The sequence below is a fragment of the Vipera berus genome, assembly GCF_964194415.1.
Source record: "Vipera berus genome assembly, chromosome: 1".
NCBI classification, from domain to species: domain Eukaryota; kingdom Metazoa; phylum Chordata; class Lepidosauria; order Squamata; family Viperidae; genus Vipera; species Vipera berus.
This window is the reverse complement of record NC_138202.1, coordinates 68,590,098-68,614,251: the sequence shown is the minus strand read 5'-3', so window position 1 is coordinate 68,614,251 and position 24,154 is coordinate 68,590,098. Positions and strand designations below refer to the sequence as shown.

The 24,154-nt window shown below is 37.9% G+C and overlaps 1 protein-coding gene across 1 annotated transcript in view; it reads left to right on the top strand.

Annotated features, from left to right (window-relative positions):
* SPTBN5 (spectrin beta, non-erythrocytic 5) overlaps positions 1–24,154 on the top strand; it is a gene marked incomplete at both ends in the record, with an annotated part of 112,122 nt that overhangs the window by 52,516 nt on the left and 35,452 nt on the right. The window contains 12 exons of the mRNA XM_081325484.1: positions 231–434; positions 757–906; positions 7,785–7,889; positions 8,418–8,603; positions 10,290–10,449; positions 11,128–11,319; positions 12,734–12,822; positions 13,891–14,009; positions 15,053–15,167; positions 16,101–16,214; positions 17,883–18,004; positions 23,647–23,813. Coding sequence (XP_081181610.1) covers positions 231–434; positions 757–906; positions 7,785–7,889; positions 8,418–8,603; positions 10,290–10,449; positions 11,128–11,319; positions 12,734–12,822; positions 13,891–14,009; positions 15,053–15,167; positions 16,101–16,214; positions 17,883–18,004; positions 23,647–23,813 — 1,723 coding nt within the window. The remainder of the gene's footprint in view (positions 1–230; positions 435–756; positions 907–7,784; positions 7,890–8,417; positions 8,604–10,289; positions 10,450–11,127; positions 11,320–12,733; positions 12,823–13,890; positions 14,010–15,052; positions 15,168–16,100; positions 16,215–17,882; positions 18,005–23,646; positions 23,814–24,154) is intronic.

The following is a 24,154-nucleotide window of genomic DNA, read 5'->3' as shown; positions in this document are numbered from 1 at the left end:
TAACTGAGCCTTGATGCCCAAGGACATGTATTCTATACTCGATAGATAGCCTTGACAGTTTTTAATTTTTGTTTGAGGCAAAACAATGCGTGAACCTACGTAGGAATAACCAACCACATTTTAGTGCTATGTTTGAACCGAGCCACAAGAAGTATCATCTGTTACCTATATTGTCATCTAAGGATATAAATCTTACCCCATATCTTAAATTTCCTTTCCTCAATGTTAAGGCATGGGACTATTCTTCCTGGGCATCTGAGATGATAAGAACAATGGCAGCTGAGGAGACCATTCGAGATGCATCTACCAGCGGTCTGAAGATTAATCAGCATCAGCAGCTATTGCCAGAGATTGAGTCTCGGGATGAGATTTACGAGCGAGTATCACAGCTGGGACAAGAGCTTGCACTGGAACAGAAAATGGCGACAGAAGAGGTATATATACATGATCCAGTTTTGTAATTTTGCACAGAGCTCAGACCACCAGCATTTCCATAAAATTAGCCTGCTATGAATAAGTTTTTAAATCCAGAGATTTCATGAGATAAAAACCAAGCAAGATATGGTACTTTTCAAAGGAAAATGAATTTTATTAAAATACACCCACCGGCTTTCTCATGTATAAACAGGCAATTGCTGTAATTATAATTGGAAACTGAGCATATTTCCATTAACAGCAGTATAAATTACATATCAATAATTACCCCTTCGTGGATTATAACTGATGCTTTATAGCAGTTGGCTTCTTCTTTTTTAGATCCAAAGTATATTAAAAACTCTGATAGAAGCAAAGCACAGAGTGTACCAGGTATGGGCACAAAAGAAGGAATGGCTAGAGAAGACCCATCTTTTGCAGATATTTTACCGAGACTGTGAATACCTGGACAACATTTCAAACTCCCAAGAGGTAGTGCTGTTGCATGCTTTATTGGTGTTTTAATGCATTGTAAAGTGTATTTTAATCTATTAAGTACTTAATCTCTGTCTTTTGTCCTATGCTCTACCTATTCCTTCTATCTTACACATACTTGCATATACAGAAAACTTATATCAGTAAGAAAACGTTTGATTTTGACCAAACTTATTGATCAAAATTCCTAAAAGGAAATTTGGTTTCTGACTTTTTAGTAGCGTAGTCAATTATACACCTGTGCAAGGATATATGATGTGAAATTAATCCCTTGATTCTAAAAAAAAACCTATCACAGAATAACAGAATAATAGAATAACAGAGTTAGAAGAGACTTTGGAGTTCTTTTAGTCCAGCCCTATACCATTTCAGTTAAATGGCTGCCCAGTCTCTTTTTAAAAGCCTCCAGTGATGGAGCACCCACAACTTCTGAAGGCAACCCATTCTACTGCTTTATTGTACTCACTGTTGGGAAACGTCTTTTTAGTTCTAGGGTGATTCCCTACTTGATTAGTTTCCATCCATTGCTTCTTGACTTGCCTTCTAGTGCTTTGGAAAATAGCACAGCCTCAGAGGAGTAAGCATCAACCCAACTCACTATCAAATTGTAATGACATTCAATGTAATGGCATTAAATATTTGCTTTTTAAGCTAACACCTGCCAAGGAAGGCATCAGGGGTTAGTTGTTGTAGCAGATGAGAAGGTAAACATTATTCCTTTTCCCAGTGCTTTTTTTGTAAAAGGAAAAGGTGCCAGAACTCACACATGTCATACAGCCTGCCTTGCCTACCCTACAAGGTTCCATCCAAAAAAGGTGCCGGAACTCCGTTCTGAGCGTTCTATGATAAAAAAGCCCTGCCTTTTCCACATATTATGGTCCAATTGAAAATTACTTCCCTGGTAGCTACTATATGAAATAAAGGAACTGTTAGCTGCTGACAGTGTGAGCACCATTTTTCTCTGGCTGAAATAACAGTTTCTGCTTGTATGGTTATGGTGTAGAAGGTTTTTCTTGAATCCATGATTCAAGAAAATATTAAACTCACTTCCACCTGGGTTATAATGCACATTCGTTCTATATTTGAAGAGGAACAAATTATTGTTTTTAATAAGTTGTTTTGTTATTGTTCTTTGGAAAGGAGATCAAAAGTCTTTCACCTAAATTCTCACATTTTCCTGTTTCACACACCAAAGTTTCAGATAGTGTTTTCAAAGAGATTTATGCAGCCAGGTTAACCCTTGTAAGTGGCACAACGTTAGCAGAAAGCAAGCATTTAAAACTGAGAGGGCAATGCATCATTAACTTTTCATCTGTATTTGGAAAAGGGAGTGTCTGGATGGTGTTAACCACGTGTGAATATTTGTCTTTTATCCCAATGGATCTTGATTGAACTGAAGTGTGTCTCTAAATTTATAAAAAGGCTATCCCAGCAGTGACATATGACAGAAAGAAAAGCACTGGGTCATGTTCTGAAGTAGACTGCTTTCCCATTCATGCCAGTGTGTCTGGCCTTGATTTTACGCCAGCAGCTTAGGTTACATCCAAATTACTTAAGGCTTCAGAAGTTTTCAGCAAGGTTTAGTCTATGAGTTCTCTGTCCTAAAGTAAATAACAGCACATATGGAGGAAATTAAGCCAGTATATATCTGTCTTTTTTATTACTGACTCTGGGAATGCCATTACTTGGAAGAGTTGTAGGAAATTTTTTAAAGACTTTGTTAAACAGAGAAGCTGCTATTCCTCCTGCAGATATTCCTTGTGCAGATTGAGAGATGGATAGAGAAGATTAGTGCAGCTTTTTTGCTGTTAACACCAGTAGAATATATTCTTGTCTTTCAAGGCTATAGAAGCACTGGTGAGTTAATAACTTATTTTTTTTTAATCTAAGAACTGTTAATTAGGTCTCAGATTACACATCTGGCTTCTGCCTCATCATCTTGATCGTTTTTTTCGGTTTGCTGCATGCTCCTATTATTTTGCAGTCTGAATAAGCAGTCGTGCCACTATGTCTCGTTCTTAATCAAATACAGATGCCTTCATTATAAAAATACGTCTTTACATTTCACTTATTCACATCAGAGGAAGAATGGAAAACTCTACTGCCAACATAAAAAGGATGAAACATTTGTCTTAAGCAACAGCTCAGAAGCAAAGACTGCTTCGGCTTTTCAAACCCTAGGATTAAAACTTCAGGATGTCATGCAGATATCTTCCTAACAAGACTTCAGACACACCCATCTTTATTTCTACTGTGGAAGTTATGTTGTCTTCTGCCAGAGTGGTTCCATCACCGATCTCCAGAGCTACTGTTTATGCTGCTTCTTTCCAAAGGATGCCACCAGCAGAAAATATATCAGACTCAGCTTGGTATTGTCCAGCTTATTCATCATCTGCAGAGACCATCTTGCCTTCTCCCTGCCTGTCTTCAGAGGTTCACAGCTCAAGGCTAGATATAGTGTTGACACATTCAAATAAGAGGAATGGTTTAGAGAAAGATAACAGCTGTATTAATTCTTCCACCTTCAAGTCTGCCTGTTCCACACTTTTGAGAGATACTCAGTGCAAAGGATACAACAGCACTGATGCTCAATCATTGCTTGTCTCCTGCAGTGGTGCAAGTGACTGGAAAGGAAATTACTTGGATGCTTGTCATTCTTCTGCAGTAGCTTTCCATTCGGCTGCTTCAAGAGTTCTACCATGCTGGACATCACGTCTAGATGTTACTCTGTGTGCCATTCCAGATGCTTCATTGTCTCAGAATAAAAATCTGTATCAAATTGTTGCACCTTGTAACTACAAGTCAAAGGAGCAAAACCATAATCAGTGCAATTCTCAGTTTTCAGATCTCCATGCTTCAGTAAAAGTCTATATTTCAACTTGCAGTGTTGCTATCAAACCAATCAAAGCAGCTTATTTCAGTGTTCTATTACCTCATCTGAAGAAAAAATCAACTACTTCTCCTGGTCTTACAAGAGAAACCCAGAAGAGTCATCAAGTTATCCCTTCTGGAAATGCTGCAGATCACCAAGTTAAACAACTTCATGTCATCAACCCCACTAAGTGTCCCATTCTTCCTCCACAGACAGTCTTCAAAGAAATATGGTTGGCTCCATCTACATTAGCTAAAGCAGATACCCTTCTTGGCAAAAGAACTGTTACACGTTCACAATTAGATCCTGATATGCTTGTCTTTCAGAACCATCACTCAGCTAGCAAAGAATTTGGGAAGTCTTCTAGTGTTGGAATAATTCCTGCTCATCACAAGATTTCCAAGATATCTTTAATACTTGCTACCCCTTGGACATCCTTTCCTATTAAAGTAGTAAAAGAATTCAGAAAACAGCCACCTCCTTCAGTCTTGATCAAAGCTTCAGGTTCAGATATGGGTGGTTCTACTTTACAGTCAGATTATAGAGGCTCTAGCATCTTATTGTCCATAAACCCTGTTTATTGTTCTGAATACCAGCGTTCACAAGAGTCAAAGCATCTTCAGGATCCAGATGCTGCAGTGAATGTAGGTCAAGCTGCCTTCTTAACAAATATGCAGGCATCATCTCATGGACATGGTGAGAATACATGGTGTCCCTCTATCTCAGTAAAAATTGCATCCTTTGGAACTGGGAGGAAAGTGGTGAAGATTTCCATTCCATTTTAAAAAAATGTACTCTCAACTGTAATTTGTTCTGAGATTAGTTTTAATTGACAGTATTATCAATTCTTTTGTTAATTGGTTGTAAAGGTTTCTGGGAATGGTAAAGCCTTCAAACATACTTTTGTTTTCTTAAAGTAGGATGATTAGGAACCGCAAGACTCTAGAGGTGGGTTTGTTTCTTCTTGACATTGGAAGTCTATTTATCAGTTATTGCTTAAATTCTGCTGTTTCAAGCTTTCACATAGAGTAAAACAAGTTATGCCTTCAGTGACTCTAAATATGTGGCTTTAGTGAAATAGACGTGTGTGTGTGTGTGTGTGTGTGTGTGTGTGTGTGTGTGTGTGTGTGTGTGTACATGTGGACACACCAAATGCCGCTCACATTTGCTATATTTTCCAGTGCTGTGTGTTTGTATGTACATGTGTATATACTCTCTGTAAACTGTCATCTAATTATTATTAGTAAGAACTATGAATGCATTAAAAGAGAGACTGTGTACATAGATATACATAAACATATATTTTCAAACCAAAAATATGTTAAATCTTTTTTTCTAGAAATGCCTTATTAGCTTGTAGTTTACACTAGGAAAAAATAGATTTGGTCTGGGGACAAGATATTAGAGCCCCTTCAAGTTTTAATACTAGTTTTATCTGAAGGAAAATAAAGTAAGAAGAACAAAAAAATACACTGTTGTATATTATGCAGTATACAAAAATGTAGGTCTTCTATTGGGCTCCTTTCTGACAGCAGATTGATGGAAGATGACGTCTTAAACAATTTCTATGAAACAGGGGAAAAAAGTTGCCATTTCTTAAAATAGTATTATTTCAATAGAGAATTCAGTCTGATTTGAAAAATACATTTCTAGTTGTCATTATTCTATATATGCATTTTTGCTCACTTTAGAAAAAATGTCTTTTGAAAGATCTTTGTTCTTGAAAGATCTTGATTTCTCTTAATTTTTATTGTTTCTTGATAAGGTTTGCCTGAGAAAGATAATCAGTAAAATTTACCTTTAATCATGATCTGCATTTCACTGCTATGTAAATGGGATGATAAATCCTGACATTGTTCATGTGTCATGCCCTACTTTGTGGAATACTTAGATCTTATGGAGAATATTTCAAAAATAAATATTGTTTAATTCAAGCATGCAGAATCCTGCTTTCCTACCTGTATAAAGATTCTTTTACATTCTTTTTTATGAAAAACCCTTGTGTATTATTACCACAGGACATCGGGCATGCCATTCTTCAGCCTGTGATAAGCTGACAGATACTTGAAGTAATGACTTCAGAAGCTGTAATGTTAAATATGAAATGCCACTCTGAGTATTGCTTTCATTAGTGGGCTGCTCAAATTTGCTGCCTTATTTCCATAGTTGTGCAACTATGCTCTCTGTTTCTGCAAATTGTCATGTGTAATACAGCTTTGAATGGCAGGTACAGTTTGATATGTAAATATTGTGCTTAAAATGGGATTGAAACAAAAAACTCCCCATTCCAAAGGTCACCCTTGCATTGATACCCTTCAAAGGGACGGGTGAATGGGAACACGTTGAATCTAGAGCAAAATTCTGGACAGAGCAAAATTCTGGCTCCAGTCTGCATTAGGGTGTAACTCAATATGTGAAGAAGTCCCTTTGAAACTGCTTGACCTGTTGTCTTCTCAGATATCATTCTCAGATGAGACCATGACAATCTGAGCGGAATCAGTTTAAAAGCGGTATGGGCAGAAGAACAAGGCACAGTTCTGTTATGTGAATAGCCTTCTGTTCACATGACACTGGATGGAATCCCATGTAACACATATATTCATATTTATTGTGCATTTTATTTAGAGTATTCAATTTCCTGTGTTATAAATGTTTTGCAGCTATTTGCATTATGAGCACTTGCTATATAATATAAAATGATTCACATAAAGGAACAGCTAATATAATTTCCATATATTAAAGATGGTCGTTTTCAAGAGAAGACACCAATATAAAATACTTACTTGCACAAGGGGGCTTTCTGTTCTCATCTTCAAAATGCATTTATCTACCTATTTTATTTATGGAATTGCCCAACTTGGTACAAGAGAGAAAGTTGGTATAGCAATGGGTCTTTAGAAATCATGCCAGAGTTCACAAGCACACAATATTAAAACAATAGAAATCAAAATAACAAAAAAGAATGTCCATCATAGAAGAAAACATTCAAGCAATATAGGCAGTCCCAGAAAAGGCTTGCTACTCACCCTAATCCAAGTCATGGGGAAAAGCCAGGCTTTGTGGAATTCTGTTCAGAGGGCAGATATCATGATAGAGAAAGCTTGCTTCCTGAATCCTATCAGGTAACATCAGGGCTTTTTTTGTCATAGAACGCTCAGAACGGAGTTCCGGCACCTTTTTTGGATGGAACCTTGTAGGGTAGGCAAGGCGGGTTGTATGACATGTGTGAGTTCCGGCACCTTTTTCTTTTACAAAAAAAGCACTGGGTAACATTGTTTAATCAAAAGGACCTTATAGGTGCCCACTTTCTCCAGTCTTTCAGGCAAGCAGAAACTATTGGAGATAAGCAGTCCTCGGATAGCCAGGGCCTTTAGAGGTGGCGACCAGCATCTTGAATGTCATCAGAAGCTGATTGCAGACAGTACAGCTTGCTGAGCAGCAGTGTTACATGGTGTGCTCACCACTACATTCTGGCCAGCTGTATAAATTTCAGGGGCAGCCCAGTGAAGTGCTCATTGCAAAAATCTTCACTCAAAGTGGCTAGGACATAAATGATAATTTAGAGGACTCAGGTTGAGAATATATACTGCTTGGAATGTATATAGCTAATTTATTCCACTGCCTAATTTTCAAGCTTTATTCGTTCAGGGATGGGTGGCATATAAATTTAATAAATAAAATAAAAATCTTTATGTTATCCATTGAATATGGTTTTCTATTTGGAATTCTTGAAAATAATATTTACAAAAAGAAAAAGAAAAAACAACAACCTCCAAACAGGCTACGCTATATTCCTCTTCTCTTGATTAATCCAAATATCTGAGCTAACAAGAGACCAGAGCTCTGTAAGAAACACATCTTGTAAAATCTCTTTGAATAATTTGATCATCTGATGTTTCTTGACTTTCATTCCAGAAAGCAACAGTTTTGGCCCTATAATTCCATATTGTTGTTGTTTTAAAAAAAAACCTATATTGCCAGAACTGATTCCAATTTTTCACAGATGTATTTGAAAAGCTGTGATTTTGGAAGCAGTGTGGATGAAGTGATACAGCAGATCAAGAAACATGATGCTTTTGAGAAGATTCTTGCCTCCCAGGAAGAAAAGGTAAAATCTTTATATATAATATATAAAGAAAGACATGGGAACATTCCAGGTAAAACCTGATACTTAAGTGTCATCTCGGCGGACTGGGATAAAAATACTGCGACAAACTTGCAAAAACAATTCAGACAACAGGTATTGTTTTATAGAAGCTGATCTATAAGAGACTTTTAAGTGTTGATGTTCAAGAAATATGGGAGTTCTTCAGGCAAAATAACTGAGAAATTTTACCTGGGAGAAAGAATGTCTTAGTTTGACACCAAATGTCACCGAAAGCAAAATATACAGCGAATTAAAAAATATACCATTAAATAAAATTTCCCAAATAATATTTCAGATAATATCAACAAGATAACTAGAGGTTCTCAGAAAGCTTTACTCATTCATATCACACAAATACACATCTGTCTATTTTTGTTACCGGTTTTGGGTTATGGGCAATTTTGAACTTCCAATAGAAAAAATAATGTTTTATGTATGCAACCTGTGATCAGTTAACTGTGGTTGTGACTTTAAGTGTTGGTTTTTCAGGAACTATCTCTTCAGGAGCAAATGGAAAAATTGCAACCAAGCAGTGAGTTGGAAGTAAGACAGATTCAGCAGAGGCTCAGTGTGGTGTTAAAGAAAAGAAGATGCATCAGAGACCTTTCTCAAAGTAGGCAAGAAAAACTGCAGGTAGAACTCCTGCTGGCTCTATTCTACCAGGGTCTAACTGAGGTGAGAATAAGTTGTCTATTAGTGAAGCATTGTCTGGGAAATAAAAACTTTCATTCTCTTTGCAGGCCGTGAAGGGTTGCTGTCTCACTCTCCACTCAGACTGCCAACTCAGGTAGTCCTCAGTTACTGATTGCAATTGGAACCAGTGACTCCATCACTAAATGATGTGATTGTATAGTGAAACATCACATGACTGCACCCGATTCAGATGTCAGTTGCAGCTGCAGTTGTGAAGTAAATCACTCATGGTGACTGAGATTAAATCTGTGATTTCCTGCTGTTTTCCCATTGACTTTGCTTGTTAGAAGCTGACTGTGAAGCTTTCGAATGGTAATCAGATGACCATGAGATGCTGAGGCAGCCCAAGTTTGAGAAACAATGATAAATCTCTTTTTTCAGTACTGTCATAACTTTGATTGATCGCTGAACAAGCAGTTAATTGAAGGCAAATGAAGACTGACTTTAATAGTTAATTGTTGTAGTGTGTATGGATGTAAAAAGGCGCCTGCTGCAGCACAGTAATCAAAATAAACATTCTACTAAGCAAATAATTGAGGCAGAATAATTAAAGTATCATCTGGAATTAAAGTACGGTAATTCTGAAAAAGATCAGACATTGTCATCTGCAGTGGCATCCATAGGATCTTGCTGCTTGCATCAGAATGACAGAAGCAATATTGTGACATCACGCCACAAACTTCACCCTTTTGGACCATGCAACACTGCTTTAGTCAGTCTAACCCCCACCCTTGCCCACCACCTGTGGTCCCCTGACCCTCTTCTGACCTTCTTGTGTTTTCCCACTTCTTTTTGAGTTTTTTTTTATTTTTCTCACATCTTTTAAAGAAAGAAAAATCAAAAGAGCTATTGTACATTATTATAATTCTGAGGCTCTGTGCTTTGGAACATGGTGTTCACATTCCATGTATTGCTATAAAAATACATTTAAACATAAATGGAATATAATGCAACATTTAAATTAACATTTAATTTAACATTTACGTTACAGCAGCCTTCCCCAACCTGGTGCCCTTTACATGTACATAGATTAGCCTCTAAACCAAAAATTTTAGCCACTATGGCTATGAATATGGACTGTGAACTATAATAGTGATATAACCAGTTCATCTGGAGAGCAAAAGGCTGAGAAAGGACATATTACATTAGAGAGCTACCATTATATCTTATTCTTGTACATTTGGAAGAAATCCAAGGTATTCCTTTATCAACTAGCTGGTAGCCTTTGTTTTATCACTATTTCTTGGCCTGACTCAGTACTTCAGGAGACCTAACTACAGTAAAATCTGAAGAAATGTTGCAACCACTAACTTCCACTTGTTTTTTCATAGTGGGTCTCAAGTCTCGCCAAAAAAAAAGTTACACTGCATTAATTTAAGTCTGATCTCTCTAGTGATGTAGAGAATTAAAGGGCTTTTGTTTACAGCTTTATTTCAAAGCTAGTTCAGTTACATTATATCACATCTTTGAAATGTCAAAACTGATTTACAGATTCAACAGTTTTGCAATAGACACACATCTTCAGCAAGTCTTCACATTTGAAGTCCAGGTCACACTTTGGGCTGAATTGCACCCTTGAACCGAAAAGCAAATCTGATCTTATCAGATTTGCATATACCACTCTTAGTCTTGCATATAGTGATAATTGTGTTGCTCCTTTGGTGACAGGCAGAGGGTTGGATTGATGAACGCATGCAAAAGATGAAGGTTCCTTCTTTCCAAAACTTCAGCAAGTCATGTGACAAAATGAAGCTTCTTCAGAAGCATCAAGTCTTTGAGGCTGAGATTCTGGCTCATAAGGATATAATTGCAACTGTTAACATGGCAAGTATTGCTAGCTTATGTTTTGTGTTCTTTGGTTCCTGTGAGGTTCTTCTGTAGCATGAGGTCAAATCATGGATGGATGGGTGGATAGATAGATAGATAGATAGATAGATAGATAGATAGATAGATAGATAGATAGATAGATAGATAGATAGATAGGTAGGTAGGTAGGTAGGTAGGTAGGTAGGTAGGTAGGTAGATAGATAGATAGATAGATAGATAGATAGATAGATAGATAGATAGATAGATAGATAGATAGATAGATAGATGATAGATGGATGGATGGATGGATGGATGGATGGATGGACGGACGGACGGACGGACAGACAGACAGACAGATAGATAGATCTGTATTGCAATTGTTAGAAAATTTAAGCCTTAAATATTTTGATGGCTCGCATCACCTTGGCTCCCTTCTGACAGATAGACAGCATTAGACAAGTGTAATCTTTTTACTTCTTTCTAATATCCTGAATAATTTACATGTCAAATCAGTCAATCCATCTATCTCTGCTGGATACAAATCTGGATCAGATATCCCGGAACCAGTCTTAAGTACACAGTGTGTTTAACCTTTGCCACTGGCCTTCCAATCTTTTAGAACTGAGTTGCATTAGAAATAGCATAGAGATATTGCAATTTTCTTTTTATTAATTATTCCCTCTTAACTATTTAAAGAGAGGAGAAGCTCTACTACACCATAATATTCCCCAATCGGAAGTGATCCGCCAAAAGATGTACTTGCTCCAAGAACAATGGAAAATGTTGGATCAGGCTGTTGCTGCTCATGGAAAGATGCTTGAGGAGAGCAGGGATTTTCTTGAATTTCTACAAAAAGTTGACCATGCAGAGGCTTGGATCAGAGACAAGGTCAGTGAATTTGCAGACAACTCTTTCTGTTTAGAAAACACATTTATAGCTGAACATTTGGGAAATGGTAATTGTAGCAGAAAATGTATACTTTTTTTTAATTTTGAAAAATGCCTGAAATGTTTTCCTGTTTCCAAATATATGAATATAAATCAAGCCTGTATTTCACAGAGGCTGCTACTGTGTTCTATATGCGTGACTCTCCTATTAGTTTGTTAAGCACTAGAAATGTACTTTAAAAAAATGAGCAATGTTCAAAAGAGTACAAAATATATATCTTCCCACAATTAACTTGGTGACCATCAAGGGGAGGGGGATTTTTTGTTCCAAAATGTATTAAGAATCTTTTGTTAAGCAGTTGCTATTCATTTTATATGGGTATTTTAGAAAGTTTTGTTTTGTATTTTAGAAAACTGTTACATAATTTTATGAACTGCAAGTAGGCATTTATTGGGTTCTAATGTTAGATAAAGGGATGTGGTGGATCAGTGGGTTAGGACGCTGAGCTTGTCGATCAGAAGGACGGCAGTTTGGCGGGTCAAATCCCGAGTGCCGCGTAACAGAGTGAGCGCCTGTTACTCGTCCCAGCTTCTGCCAACCTAGCAGTTCGAAAGCACGTAAAAATGCAAGTAGAAAAATAGGGACCACTACGCTGGGAAGGTAACAGCGTTCCATGCGCCTTTGGCGTCTAGTCATGCCGGCCACATGACCACGGAGACGTCCTCGGACAAGCGCTGGCTCTTCGGCTTCGAAACGGAGATGAGCACTGGCCCCTAGAGTTGGAAACGACTAGCATGCATGTGCGGGAGAACCTTTAAAGGTAAAGGTAAAGGTTCCCCCACACATGCCTTTACCTTTACCTTAATGTTAGATAATTGGTAACAAAATAGGACTGGCAGAAAATATTTAATATTCCCCAAAATTCAAGAGAAACCTTAATGTTATCATGATTGTTTTTCTTCATCAAGCACATTTTGCACTCATTTTGTCTGCCACTGGTTGCAAGATTTTAAGAATTAGATGTGTGATTGGAATTTTAAGGTAAGGTAAGGATTGTTTTAAATCACAATTCATTGAAACATCAGAAAAGAATTACTAAATCCATTCACTAAAATTTTGCATTGATTCCTTCAAGCTTCTACATTGATTTCTGGATTGTTTTACCTTCATACTTTTTAAAACAGATCCAATGAATCAACCTGCATTAACTTTTCAAGCAAATAGCAAGTACTGTTATCAAGATAATTCATAATGCAGGAATGTGTTATTTAGTATGCCATTGATATTTCATTTTAGAAGGCAGATTGCCACACCCAAAATAGACTTGAATTCCAGTGGGGGGGAAAGACTAGATAAACACTGAAGATTTCATTGTGTTTTAATGGACTCCTAATGGAATTGTGTTGCTCACCAGGTAGTCATGGTTAATATTGGTGATGTGGGGAATGACTATGAACACTGCCTTCAGCTTTTGAAAAAATTAGATGAATTCCGAGGAATGTCAGAGGTAAGTGATATTGTTTCTATTAGCTAAATGAATAACATTTCAGGACATTGGTGTTTCCGGATAATTTGACTGATGAAAGATAGTGTGACATCAGAGTTGTTGGGTTTTTAAATCCTGTAAATTGTAAATTGTTGGCCTTCTAATTTACCATATGAATGCTAGAGTTAATTATTTCCCTGAATTACATTATACCAAGAAGAGACTTCAAAATGTTATGCACAGCACGTCTTCTCATATTTAATGCTTATAATAATCCTCTGAGGTAGGTTTGCAATTGGTCTAAAGTCATGAGGCCGAGCATATTTCAACAAGAGGATTTGGGGCTGATTAGAAAACTGACGTGGATCTTTATGTTCCATAATGTCAGGAAAGTTAGAATTGATTTATTTCTAAATCAAGTGTGATCTGTTTGAAAAAACTAAATTTCACTTTGTTTGTAGAAGTTCTAGCATCATTACAGGTAGTCTTTGACTTATGACCACAATGGTGCCCAAAATCTCTGTTGCTAAGTGAGACATTTGTTAAGTGAATTTTGTTCCATTTTACAACCTTTCTTGCCACAATTAGGTGAATCAGTGCTGTTGTTAAGATAGTAACACAGTTAACTGAATTTGACACCCCCATTGACTTTGCTTGTCAGAAGGATGCTGCAACAGTCATAAGTGTGAAAAACAGTCATAAGTCACTTTTTTCGGTGCCGTTGTAACTTTAAACAGTCACTAAATGAACTGTTGGAAGTTGAGGACTACCTGTATTTTATATACTGAAGAAAACTTCTTCACATTTTCATTGTGTTTTGCTTCCATTTCTACCCTTTTTTCAGAGCAAACTAATAAAAAAATAGTGTCAAGGCAGTTTAAAGTGTCGATTTTAAGGATGTTCCTTCCAGGATGCCAGAGAGATAGTAAATGTTGAGAAAGACAGATATCCAATCCAATAGGAACTCGCAGTTAGGTTTAACATGTACACGTAGATGTGAGACTTAGCATCTTAGAAGGAACATCTAAGGGAGGAGAGAATTAAGACTTTGCTTTATTATCTGGTTCCTCTTTGGCCTTGGTCTTCTAGGGGGTAACAGTAGATGATGCACACATCAGAGACATAAGTGCTCTCGCTCTGCGATTGAAGAGGCAGAATGAGGAAGAGATGAAAATAATACGCCAACGCCAAGAACAGCTGAATGAAAGGTGTGTGGATAAATTCTACTGATCCAAAAGAAGAGGAAAAAGTCCAATCAAATTTGACCAGAGCCAGAGAGGAACGCTGACATTCCTGTGTCGGTGTTTACATGGAGAAGGCTGGTCTTTTTTCATAGATCATCTTCCAATATAAATGAATTGCCATTGAATAATGGGTGTGGGGGAGTAAAGAGGGAGTGACACTGAGCTATTTGAATTTCATTCCCAACACTTGTTAATAATTTTTGTTATAAACATCATTGAAGCCTAAATTGCTAAGGCAATGGTAACCTTCTAGTTAGGAATAAATGTCAATGTATCCTCAGGCTACTCAACCCACATAAAAAATTATAATTGTGAAATAAGAATGATTTCAATTAACTTGTCCGGTCAAAACTTGAGGACTCCCTGTAGTAAGCCAAGAGAAGGAGCAAGCTATTCTGGCTATTGCTACCAACTAGTTTTTCAGGGAGGATGTGGGAAAAAGTACTCAAAATTGCAACCCATGCCTATGGTCTATAATCAAACAATGGTCTGTAATCCACCACTTTGGCGACGTGCAAATTTCTCATTCTTTTGCATTTTTAAGGCCTCCTGTCATCTCTAATCTGTGCCAAATTTTATATTGTCATACAAACTTCCCATTCATTCCCTTTTTCCCCCCCCTTTGGATGTTGAAGTCTATACTCCACCTCTGTTTGCAAATGACATGGTTACAGAATCTCTGTTATTAAAGATGTTTGATTGATTAAAATTCCTCTGGTGATAGAAAACACTGATCAGCAGAATGTAAATCACTACTGTTGGGGGGGGGCGCAGTGATTCCCCCCTCCTCCTAGAGCCCTTTTATTGCTATCCAATCAGATCCAATCTTGCACATTAATCACTTTCGATGTATTTTGTTTCTGCTTGCTTAAACATATAGATAAATAAAGTTGGGATTATGATGATTATGGAAATTCATAAACCAAAATGTATATTTTTTTTTTTGCTCTGATCCCATATTCGATCTATTTGATCTTCTCAAATAAAATTAAATGTTTCAATGACAGGTGGAACAGTTTCCATGGTGATCTTAAAACATATAAGAGGAAGTTGGAAGAAGCCTTGCAGATCCATGCCTTGATTAGAGAAATTGATGACATCACAGAGAGAATTGGTGAAAAGGTGATTTATTTTATTATTTTTAAAGGTTTTTTTAAAAAAATCTTGACAAGTTCTCCAGAGTGGATGAAATTTCAGAAAACGAACTAGTAATAAAACATCAAGAGGGAATTTTGACAGTCAGAGGTACAAAGAAAAGAGAGATTCAGAAAAACATTCCTGAACACTATCATACACAAAAAGTTCTTGCTCCCTGTCTCTTCTTTATTTTAAGAGGGTTTTTTTTTCAAAATACTCTGAAAATGCTAATACAATTAGGCATATTAATTTTTTTCAGATGCATAAGCTTTATTAAACTTGATAACTTCATTATTTTTAGTCCTATAAAAAGAAAATTACTCAAATGATTTTCCATATTTTGCTATTGGAATCCATTTTATTCAGCAGTTCCTGAATAACAAATAAATAAAAACAAAACAAAAAGATTAATTTTGATAGAAAATGGTTTAGCTTGAGGGTAGGGTGGGACTGAATTTTTAGGCTAGCAAAATTCTAATTTTACATAATAAGGGGCAGATAACCTGGAGCCTTCAAAGGCAAAATTATGGTTGGTTGTACAGTCAGTCAAATGTTTAGAAAGGATTTGGGGGTTTTATCCATCTATCAAGTTATATTATTATTATTTATTTAATAATTTTTAAAATTTATTTCAATAATCCCAGTGATGCCCCAATCCATCTACAGATATACTCTAGTATATTATGCTATATCTAGACATAATAGTATATACTGTGGATGTACTATTATATTTTATTGTGTTATTTTATTTCAAATGATTACTCAGTGCCTAAAAATTTGCTCTGTAGGTATCTCTTAAATCCTCACATTATATAAAGATGTAAAGTTTAAGTTAGAAATATCAAAAGGAAGAAAATATTCAAAGGTGTAATTTTCTAAAGAATAATTATCTTTTTAAAAATTTTTCCTCTCCCTCAGAGTTCACTGATACAAGCCTTGGATTATGGAAAAGATGTTGAAAGTGTAGAAAATCTACTTCGGAAGCATGATGAAATGGAGAGAGAAATTGGCATCATTCAGTCCAAGATGGAGGTAAAACATATAATTGATATGTAAAATACAATTGCAAATAATATGAACATAAATCCTGGAAATTTGCCCTGCATATGCACTACTTAGAACTGTGTAGTAATCTCACTTCTATAATCTCAATTCCAAGACTTGGCTGCTTTCAGAAGTTTGATTTATTCTAAAATATAAATATAAGTTTTTGGTAGGGAGTCAGAACATACGAACACAAGACTACCACGACTAGATTTTATGTTGGAAACCTGGAGAATAGAATACTTGAATGATTTTTTTCTTTAAATAACAAATTAAATCACAGCCTAAAACAGTTATTCACTTTCAGAGCGTGATTAGTTTCCTTTTGAGATGACCAGAATATTTCCACACTGAGTCTTAAGAATTCCAGTTTAACTGTGCCTATGGTTTTCAACATAGAGAGGTTGGTAACTTGATAAATCGAGGCATCCCCATCATTCAAACTTTCTATTTGGCTTTGGGGAATGGCTAAAAAATGTGTATTTTTTTCCTCATGCTTATGCTTGTTCCAAAAATAGGTCCCATCAGAGAACTCTAAATGTTACAGTGTGCCCCATGCTAGCCTGCTGCACCAAAACCAATTGTTCTTAAGAACAGCAAGAACAGTACATTCAAGGCAGGAAGAACCCTACCATCCAACCCATACCTCACCTAAGGTTAGAGCTTGAAGACAAAATAAGGAAGCCAGGCGAAAAGTGCTATCTACCAGTAATTTGCTGGGAAAGCATGTTGGCCAAGCCTTATTCTGTCACATTAATGAAGCTGGTGAGTAGTGTTGCCGATACAGTTTTAATAAGGTACAAATTAAAGAAACCTACTGGTGGTTTCCTCTGGTTCCTTTCCCAACCCATCAAGCCCTACCTACTAGTAGAAAAAACAACCACCAATTGTTATTTTTAACTTGTGGTAGGGCAGGGCTAGGCAAGTATAGGCAGGGGACTTGAACAGCAAGTTTAATTTCCTGTCAAGTTGCCTAATCAGATGCTCCACGCCTGTAACCTCTCAACCAGAATCCATCTGTATTGGATACATCCCAGTCCATAAAATTGCTTTGTTAATGGTACAAAATGTGTGTGTGGGTGGGTGGGAGAATAACCATCTTATTTCATCCCATTTTATACCATCTCTGTTCTGCTGCTGTGTTGTAGATAAAAAAGTTAAATCTACAATAATGAAAGGCTATTCCCTAAGTGACTGTCCATGCTAATTATTCTCCATGTACTTTTCATTAACGCTGAAAATGTCTGTGTTTTTTTGATCTGTAGATTGAAATATGCAGATTGTTGATGTTAAGTTCCTCTGTCCTTTTGGTCTTTTACTATATCTCTTCTTCTACTTTCTCCCTACCTTTGCCAGCTTTTGGTCCTAATTTTTGTTTTGTTTAATTAAGTAATAATTAATTAATTAATTAGCTATATGTTTGGCCAGTTGAACTAAATGGTGTACTGTATGTGCTTGCTCGCTCTGATTTGGCTATAAAGATTGTCTGGAAATGTGGCTGTGTACGAACTAAACTGGTTCTCCTTTTTTTATTCTGATAAGCCTTTTGAAATATCATGAAAAGAAAAGCCTGACACAGAATAGATGTTTAAATTAAGAGCAGAAAGAAAGAAAGAAAAGCATCTTAACTATATAGAGTGCCTGTTTTGCTTTTAGTCACTGGAACCAGAACTATGTCAGATTAAAAGGAATCCATCTACTATAAGTAACAAACTGACTACAAAGCAAAAGGAAATGGAAAACCACTGGTTACAACTCCAGAATGAGACCGAACAAAGGTAAATTCAAGGTGCAATTCAAGATGCTGGTTATTACCTTTAAAGCCACACATGGCATGAGATCAGGTGATCTGCAGGACCATCTGTCTCTGAGGACTTCTTTATGTCCCATTAGAGCAGATAGGATGGGCATGCTCTGTGTCCCTTCCCTTAAACATGGCCATCTTATGGGTCCGTGGAAAAGTACCTTTTCCATTGCAGCCCCTGCCCTATGAAATGGCCTCCCCACTAAGAACCGACAAGCCCCTGCCCTTCTATCCTTCCAGAAAGCACCCAAGACCTGGATCTTCCCCTATGTGCTGGGATTGAGCAAGATCAGGATGAGAATGTGGGTGCATCGGGAGCTATGCACCTTTTCTGTTTTTAGTTTTATCACTGTTACTTTTATACTGTTTTATTGGTTGTAAGTTGCTCAAAGCTGTTTTAAAATGGGTGGCTATACAAATGTTTTAAATACCGGTAAATAAATATTTTTTAACAAGGCCTTGTCTTCTATTAGCCCTAGACTAAACACACAACCCTGATTTCTTTTCTTTTTTTAAAAAAAAAACAAGTTTTTATTAATTTTCTAATTTTACATCCAAGTGTTTATGAAGCAATGTGGTGATTGGATAATCAAAAGTCCAATAAGGAAAAAAAATATACTTAGGTCAAGGTAAATCAACAAAAATTCCCTCTCCAATTCCCATAGTCACAATATCAAAATCAAATTAATACATTTCTGGTTGTAGCAGAATCAATTTGAACAATTATCTATACATTTTCACGTATATTTATTCATGTCCTGTTTTTAAGTTTTATCTAATTTCAATAGTGTTCCAAATTAGCCTGTAGTATCTAAAAACCTTAATTTTGGGGTAACTCCAAAGGAAGTGGACAGGATTATGAGGAGGTTGAGCTCCTCCACATGCTTATTGGACCCGTGCCCTTCCTGGCTGGTTTATGCAGCTCGGGAGGGGACACGAGGCTGGTTCCAAGCGGTCATATCTGTTTCTTTGAGTGAGGGTCACTTCCCCGCCTCCTTGAAGGAGGCGGTGGTGAGACCTCTCCTCAAGAAGCCCACCTTGGACCCAGCTACATTGAATAACTTTCGTCTGGTCTCCAACCTTCGCTTTCTTGCAAAGGTTGTTGAGAGTGTGGTGGCTCATCAGCTTCCTCAGGTCCTGGATGAAGCGGATTATCTAGACCCGTGCCAATCGGGTTTCAGGCCCGGCTACAGCACGGAGACGGCATTGGTCGCTCTGGTGAATGATCTCTGGAGGGCCTGGGACAAGGGACATTCCTCTGTCCTAGTCTTATTAGACCTCTCGGCGGCTTTCGATACCATCAACCATGGTATCCTGCTGCGGCGTCTCAGGGGACTGGGAGTGGGAGGCACAGTTCTTCGGTGGTTCTCCTCCTTTCTCCTGGGACGCTCGCAGTCGGTGTTGGCAGGGGGACAAAGGTTGACTCCAAGGTCTCTCATTTGTGGAGTTCCTCAGGGGTCGGTCCTCTCGCCTCTCCTGTTCAACATCTACATGAAACCGCTGGGTGAGATCATTCGTGGTTTTGGAGTAGGTTACCATCAGTATGCTGATGACACCCAGCTTTTCATCTTGACTCCAAACCACATCAGTGATGCCCTCGACGTGATGTCCCGTTGCCTGGAAGCGGTCCGGGAATGGATGGGGAGGAACAGGCTTCAACTCAACCCGGACAAGACTGAATGGCTGTACATACCGGCATACCAGGATATTCAGAGTATTCCATCCCTTAATATTGGGGGTGAGTTATTGCCCCCCGTTGATAGGGCCCGCAACCTGGGTGTCCTCCTAGATTCACAGCTCTCCTTAGAAGATCACATAGGAGCTGTGACCAGGGGGGTTTTCACTCGGGTTCGCCTGGTGCGCCAGCTACGACCCTATCTGGACCTGGATGCCTTGCGTACAGTCACCCATGCACTTGTGACCTCTCGTCTTGACTACTGCAACGCTCTTTACATGGGGCTGCCCTTGAGAACCACTCGGAAGCTTCAGCTGGTACAGAGTGCAGCTGCATGAACACTCTTGGGGGCTTCCCGATACTCCCATATTACACCTCTCCTCCGTGAGCTGCACTGGCTTCCAGTTGCCTTCCGAGTGAAATTCAAGGTGCTAGTGATGACATACAAAGCCCTACATGGCATGGGTCCGGATTACCTACGGGAGCACCTACTGCCAGCGTCAACACCCCTCCGTCCTGTGCGCTCCCACAGAGAGGGCCTCCTCAGGGTGCCACCGGTCAGAGAATGCCGGCTGGTGGCCCCCAGGGGGAGAGCATTCTCGGTGGGTGCGCCAACCCTTTGGAACTGCTTGCCAGCCGAAATCCGGATGGCCCCCAACCTTCGCACCTTCCGGCGTGACTTAAAAACCTACCTATTCCAGCAAGCCGGCCTGGCCTGATAGATTTTGGGGTTTCATTTGTTTTACTATTGCTTTACTGTATACTTACCTTGCTCTGTACACCGCCCCGAGTCCTTCGGGAGAAGGGCAGTATATAAAACAAACAAATAAATAAATAAATAAATAAACTCACATTTCCCCTATTTCATTATATAATAATTATCATATCTAAAATACATACATTGTTCATTTAAGTGTATTCTTATTATATTTCAAAAGCATATTCTATTTATCATCTTTGCAATTCATCTATAATTAACAAAGTATGTTTTATTGTGTTATTCCAAGTTCTATAAATAATTCAGAGTTATGCTCTAGTAGCTAATTTTCATTCCCTTAAAAATCTAGACCCTAAATATAAAATCAGCTTATATCTTTTAACAGTTCCCCTTGGCCCATTAAAAGAAAATTTAAGCTTTATTATTACAAATCCCAACATTTACAATAGAAAAAGAACCCATTTTTTGAATCTAACTCTAGCTTTCTTCTTGTGCCAGGGAGGCTTCCATATCATTGCCTTTAACTTCTCAAATGTGTCTCCCTTTCTTCCTATGCATGTTGTTTGAATCCAGGGAGACGATCCAGTTATCAATTTTTCAAAGAGAGCGACCCATTTATAGTCATTAAATTTTTGTTCTAATAAATCCAATCTCCATGTTTGATGTAGTACAGTTGTCGTTAATTCAATCTGGTCTTCTTCTCCTTTCAGTTCCATCTGGCTTAGGTAAGAGGTCATGTCTGGTGTTGTATTTATTGTTTGGTTGGTTAAAGGCATCCTCCATCTTACTATTGCTTTCTTCAGCTTCTGTTGTTTGTTGTATTGTAGATTTTGTAGTTGAAATCAAAATTTGGGCATCAAGGCTTTCAGTAGATTGTACTTGTTCTTTAAAGTCCCCTATTTTGTTGTTGATTTCCTCATCCTCTGTTAGTTTTTGGGTTGTCAGTTCGTCAACTGAAGTCAGAGTCACATTAGGTGAGTTTATGCTGTCAGATTTGTCTTTAAGTCTAGCTTTCATTTCTTTAGTCATTGCCAAAATTGTATCAAGTATGAGTTTATAGTCAAGTGGTGGAATATATTCTTCCATTTCTTTAGTATTTTACAGATAGGCCTTTAGTGGAGGCTATTTTAATAAAAGTCAATAAATGTCCACCTCCACTATTCCTAAAGGTTGTTTTCAGTGCCAGGTGTTCCCAATTTTTATCTTAATCCATTTTTAGCAGTAAATAGGGTAGTAGGTCCCCGCAGAAATAAGCAATAAAAACTTTTTAGTGACCCAAAAATTCTAGAAGTACCAATAAGGATGCTTAGTTATTTAGCTTAGTCATTTTATTTCTTTTAAGGTTTTAAATCCCCAAGTAGGCAGTCACCAATCTTTCAAGAAAGGGGGAAAAGATTTTCAGGAAAATCCCACAGGGAAGTAATTCGGAAAGTAAGAAAGGTAAGGTCTCACTCAAATCCTCCAGATTGCTTCATTGTGCTTGATAGTGATTTTGGCTTTCAGCAGGGAATGACTTAGTGATTGGCCATGTTGATAGCCAATCTCTTCTTCTTCGGGCCAGAGGAGCAGCTCCAGATCAAACGGAGGGCTACCACCCTATTGCAATTACAGAGAGAGCCTCCTCATGGTGGTCGTCCCTCCAAGGCAACTTTTGACCCTTTTCAGGGTTCTCTGAGGAAGAAAGACCAGACGGTGGGGAGAGGCGTCTTTCTGCACGTCTGCCGGCGCCACACACGCTAACGGGAAGCCCACACACAACCCTGATTTCTAATTCTGTCTTTATTGTAAGGTTACATTGCAAATCTGAAAGTACTCCTCCCACCTCCTACTTTTACTCTCCCCCCAAACTAAGGATGGTCTCTTTTGAGAGGTTTTCTCTCCGGCCCCTCCTCATTTGGACTCAGACTTTGTTTATCAGACTGATGTCTAGACTGTGACTTGTCCTCCTATCTCTCAGGGTCATTCCTGAATACTTTACATTGTCAGTCTGTAGATTTCACAAACTGTGCTTTAGTCAATCCTGTTTTTTGCAATTATTTAGTGAAAATTCAAAATAGACTTCCAACATTTTGAATCCACAAACGCACTCTACAATATATTAATAGATGTATGTTTAGTCATAAAGTTGAGAGGAACCTTAGAAGTCAACTAGTCCAAATCCCTGCTAAATGTAGGAGCCAGACAACATTTTAACAGATGATCCATTTTTTATTTTAAGAACACTGGTTCCAGAGAACTTCATGTGGCAACCATATAGCCACAATGTGATTAATAAATGCTGTTAGAATGTATTATCCATCAGGGGATTACTAAATGCTATTGTTGGTTTTGAAAAGGATTGAAATCTTTGTGAAGAAGCAGAGTTCCTCCATCTTCTGTTTTAGCTGAATACTAGGTTTATGCAAGAGGGACGCGGTGGCTCAGTGGGTTAGGACACTGAGCTTGTCGATCAGAAGGTCGGCAGTTTGGCGGGTCGAATCCCGAGTGCCGCGTAACAGAGTAAGCGCCTGTTACTCGTCCCAGCTTCTGCCAACCTAGCAGTTCGAAAGCACATAAAAAATGCAAGTAGAAAAATAGGGACCACTACGGTGGGAAGGTAACAGCGTTCCGTGTGCCTTTGGCATCTAGTCATGCCGGCCACATGACCACGGAGACATCCTCGGACAAGCACTGTCTCTTCGGCTTTGAAACGGAGATGAGCACCGGCCCCTAGAGTCGGAAACGACTAGCACGCATGTGCGGGGGAACCTTTACCTTTACCTTTTTAGGTTTATGCAAAGGTGCAGAACTAGGGGTCCTGGCATTGATATTCCATCCTGCAAAGAGTACATTTCTTCTCCTTTTGGGCCTGATAACCTTCAGAGTTTTACTTATTTTGGATCGTTTTGATTGGTCCCTGATTGAGGGATAAAGGTGAATTTGGGGGGGTAGGGGGGAAAACAAATTTGAGGTATCTAGCCAAATTCTGGTAGCAGAATCAGGTTGGCATGTGCAATAATAGAGTTCTGTCCAGGAAGTTTAATACTGTTAAACGAAAAAATATGGTTTGAAAACTAGAAATGTGAAAAGCCCAATATTTTTAAGTATGTATTCTTACAGCCCCCTTGAAATAAGTAAACAATAATTTACAAGCTTTCTGTTTTTGTTAAACTCAATTTTATTCCACCAGATTATACTTAGTAAGAGTTTCAATTACTATTTATGTTCTTTTGTATACAACAAGGGGTGAGAAGCTGATAGCTTCTTACCAATTACAGAAGTTTAACTCTGAACTGAAGGAATTGCTGGATTGGATTCAGGAAGTCAAAGGTCAAATGGAAATTGGGGATGTTCCTAAAAATTTAGCTGAAGCAGAAAGTCTGATAGAGGAGCATCAAGAAATAAAGGCAAGTATAATTATATCAGCAGGATATTGCCATCTTTATAATAGTTTCCATTACTTTAAAAAGTTCCTAATTAGCATTTTCAATACTTAACAATGGAAATAACATTGATTGTAGCAATATGCACATCAAGTAATTACATCCTCATTTACTTATTTCTGTGCTTACTTTCTGAGCTGGAACATTCTTTTCTAAGCTCAGATGTGGTCTGTTCTCTCTGTAAATTTCAATTTTATCTGGATTCTGCTAAAATTAATAGTGTGTAAACATGAACACATCTTTTGCAAGTCTAGAACTTACATGGAATATCAACACTCAACTACTGGCAATTTAGAGGACATATTGTAA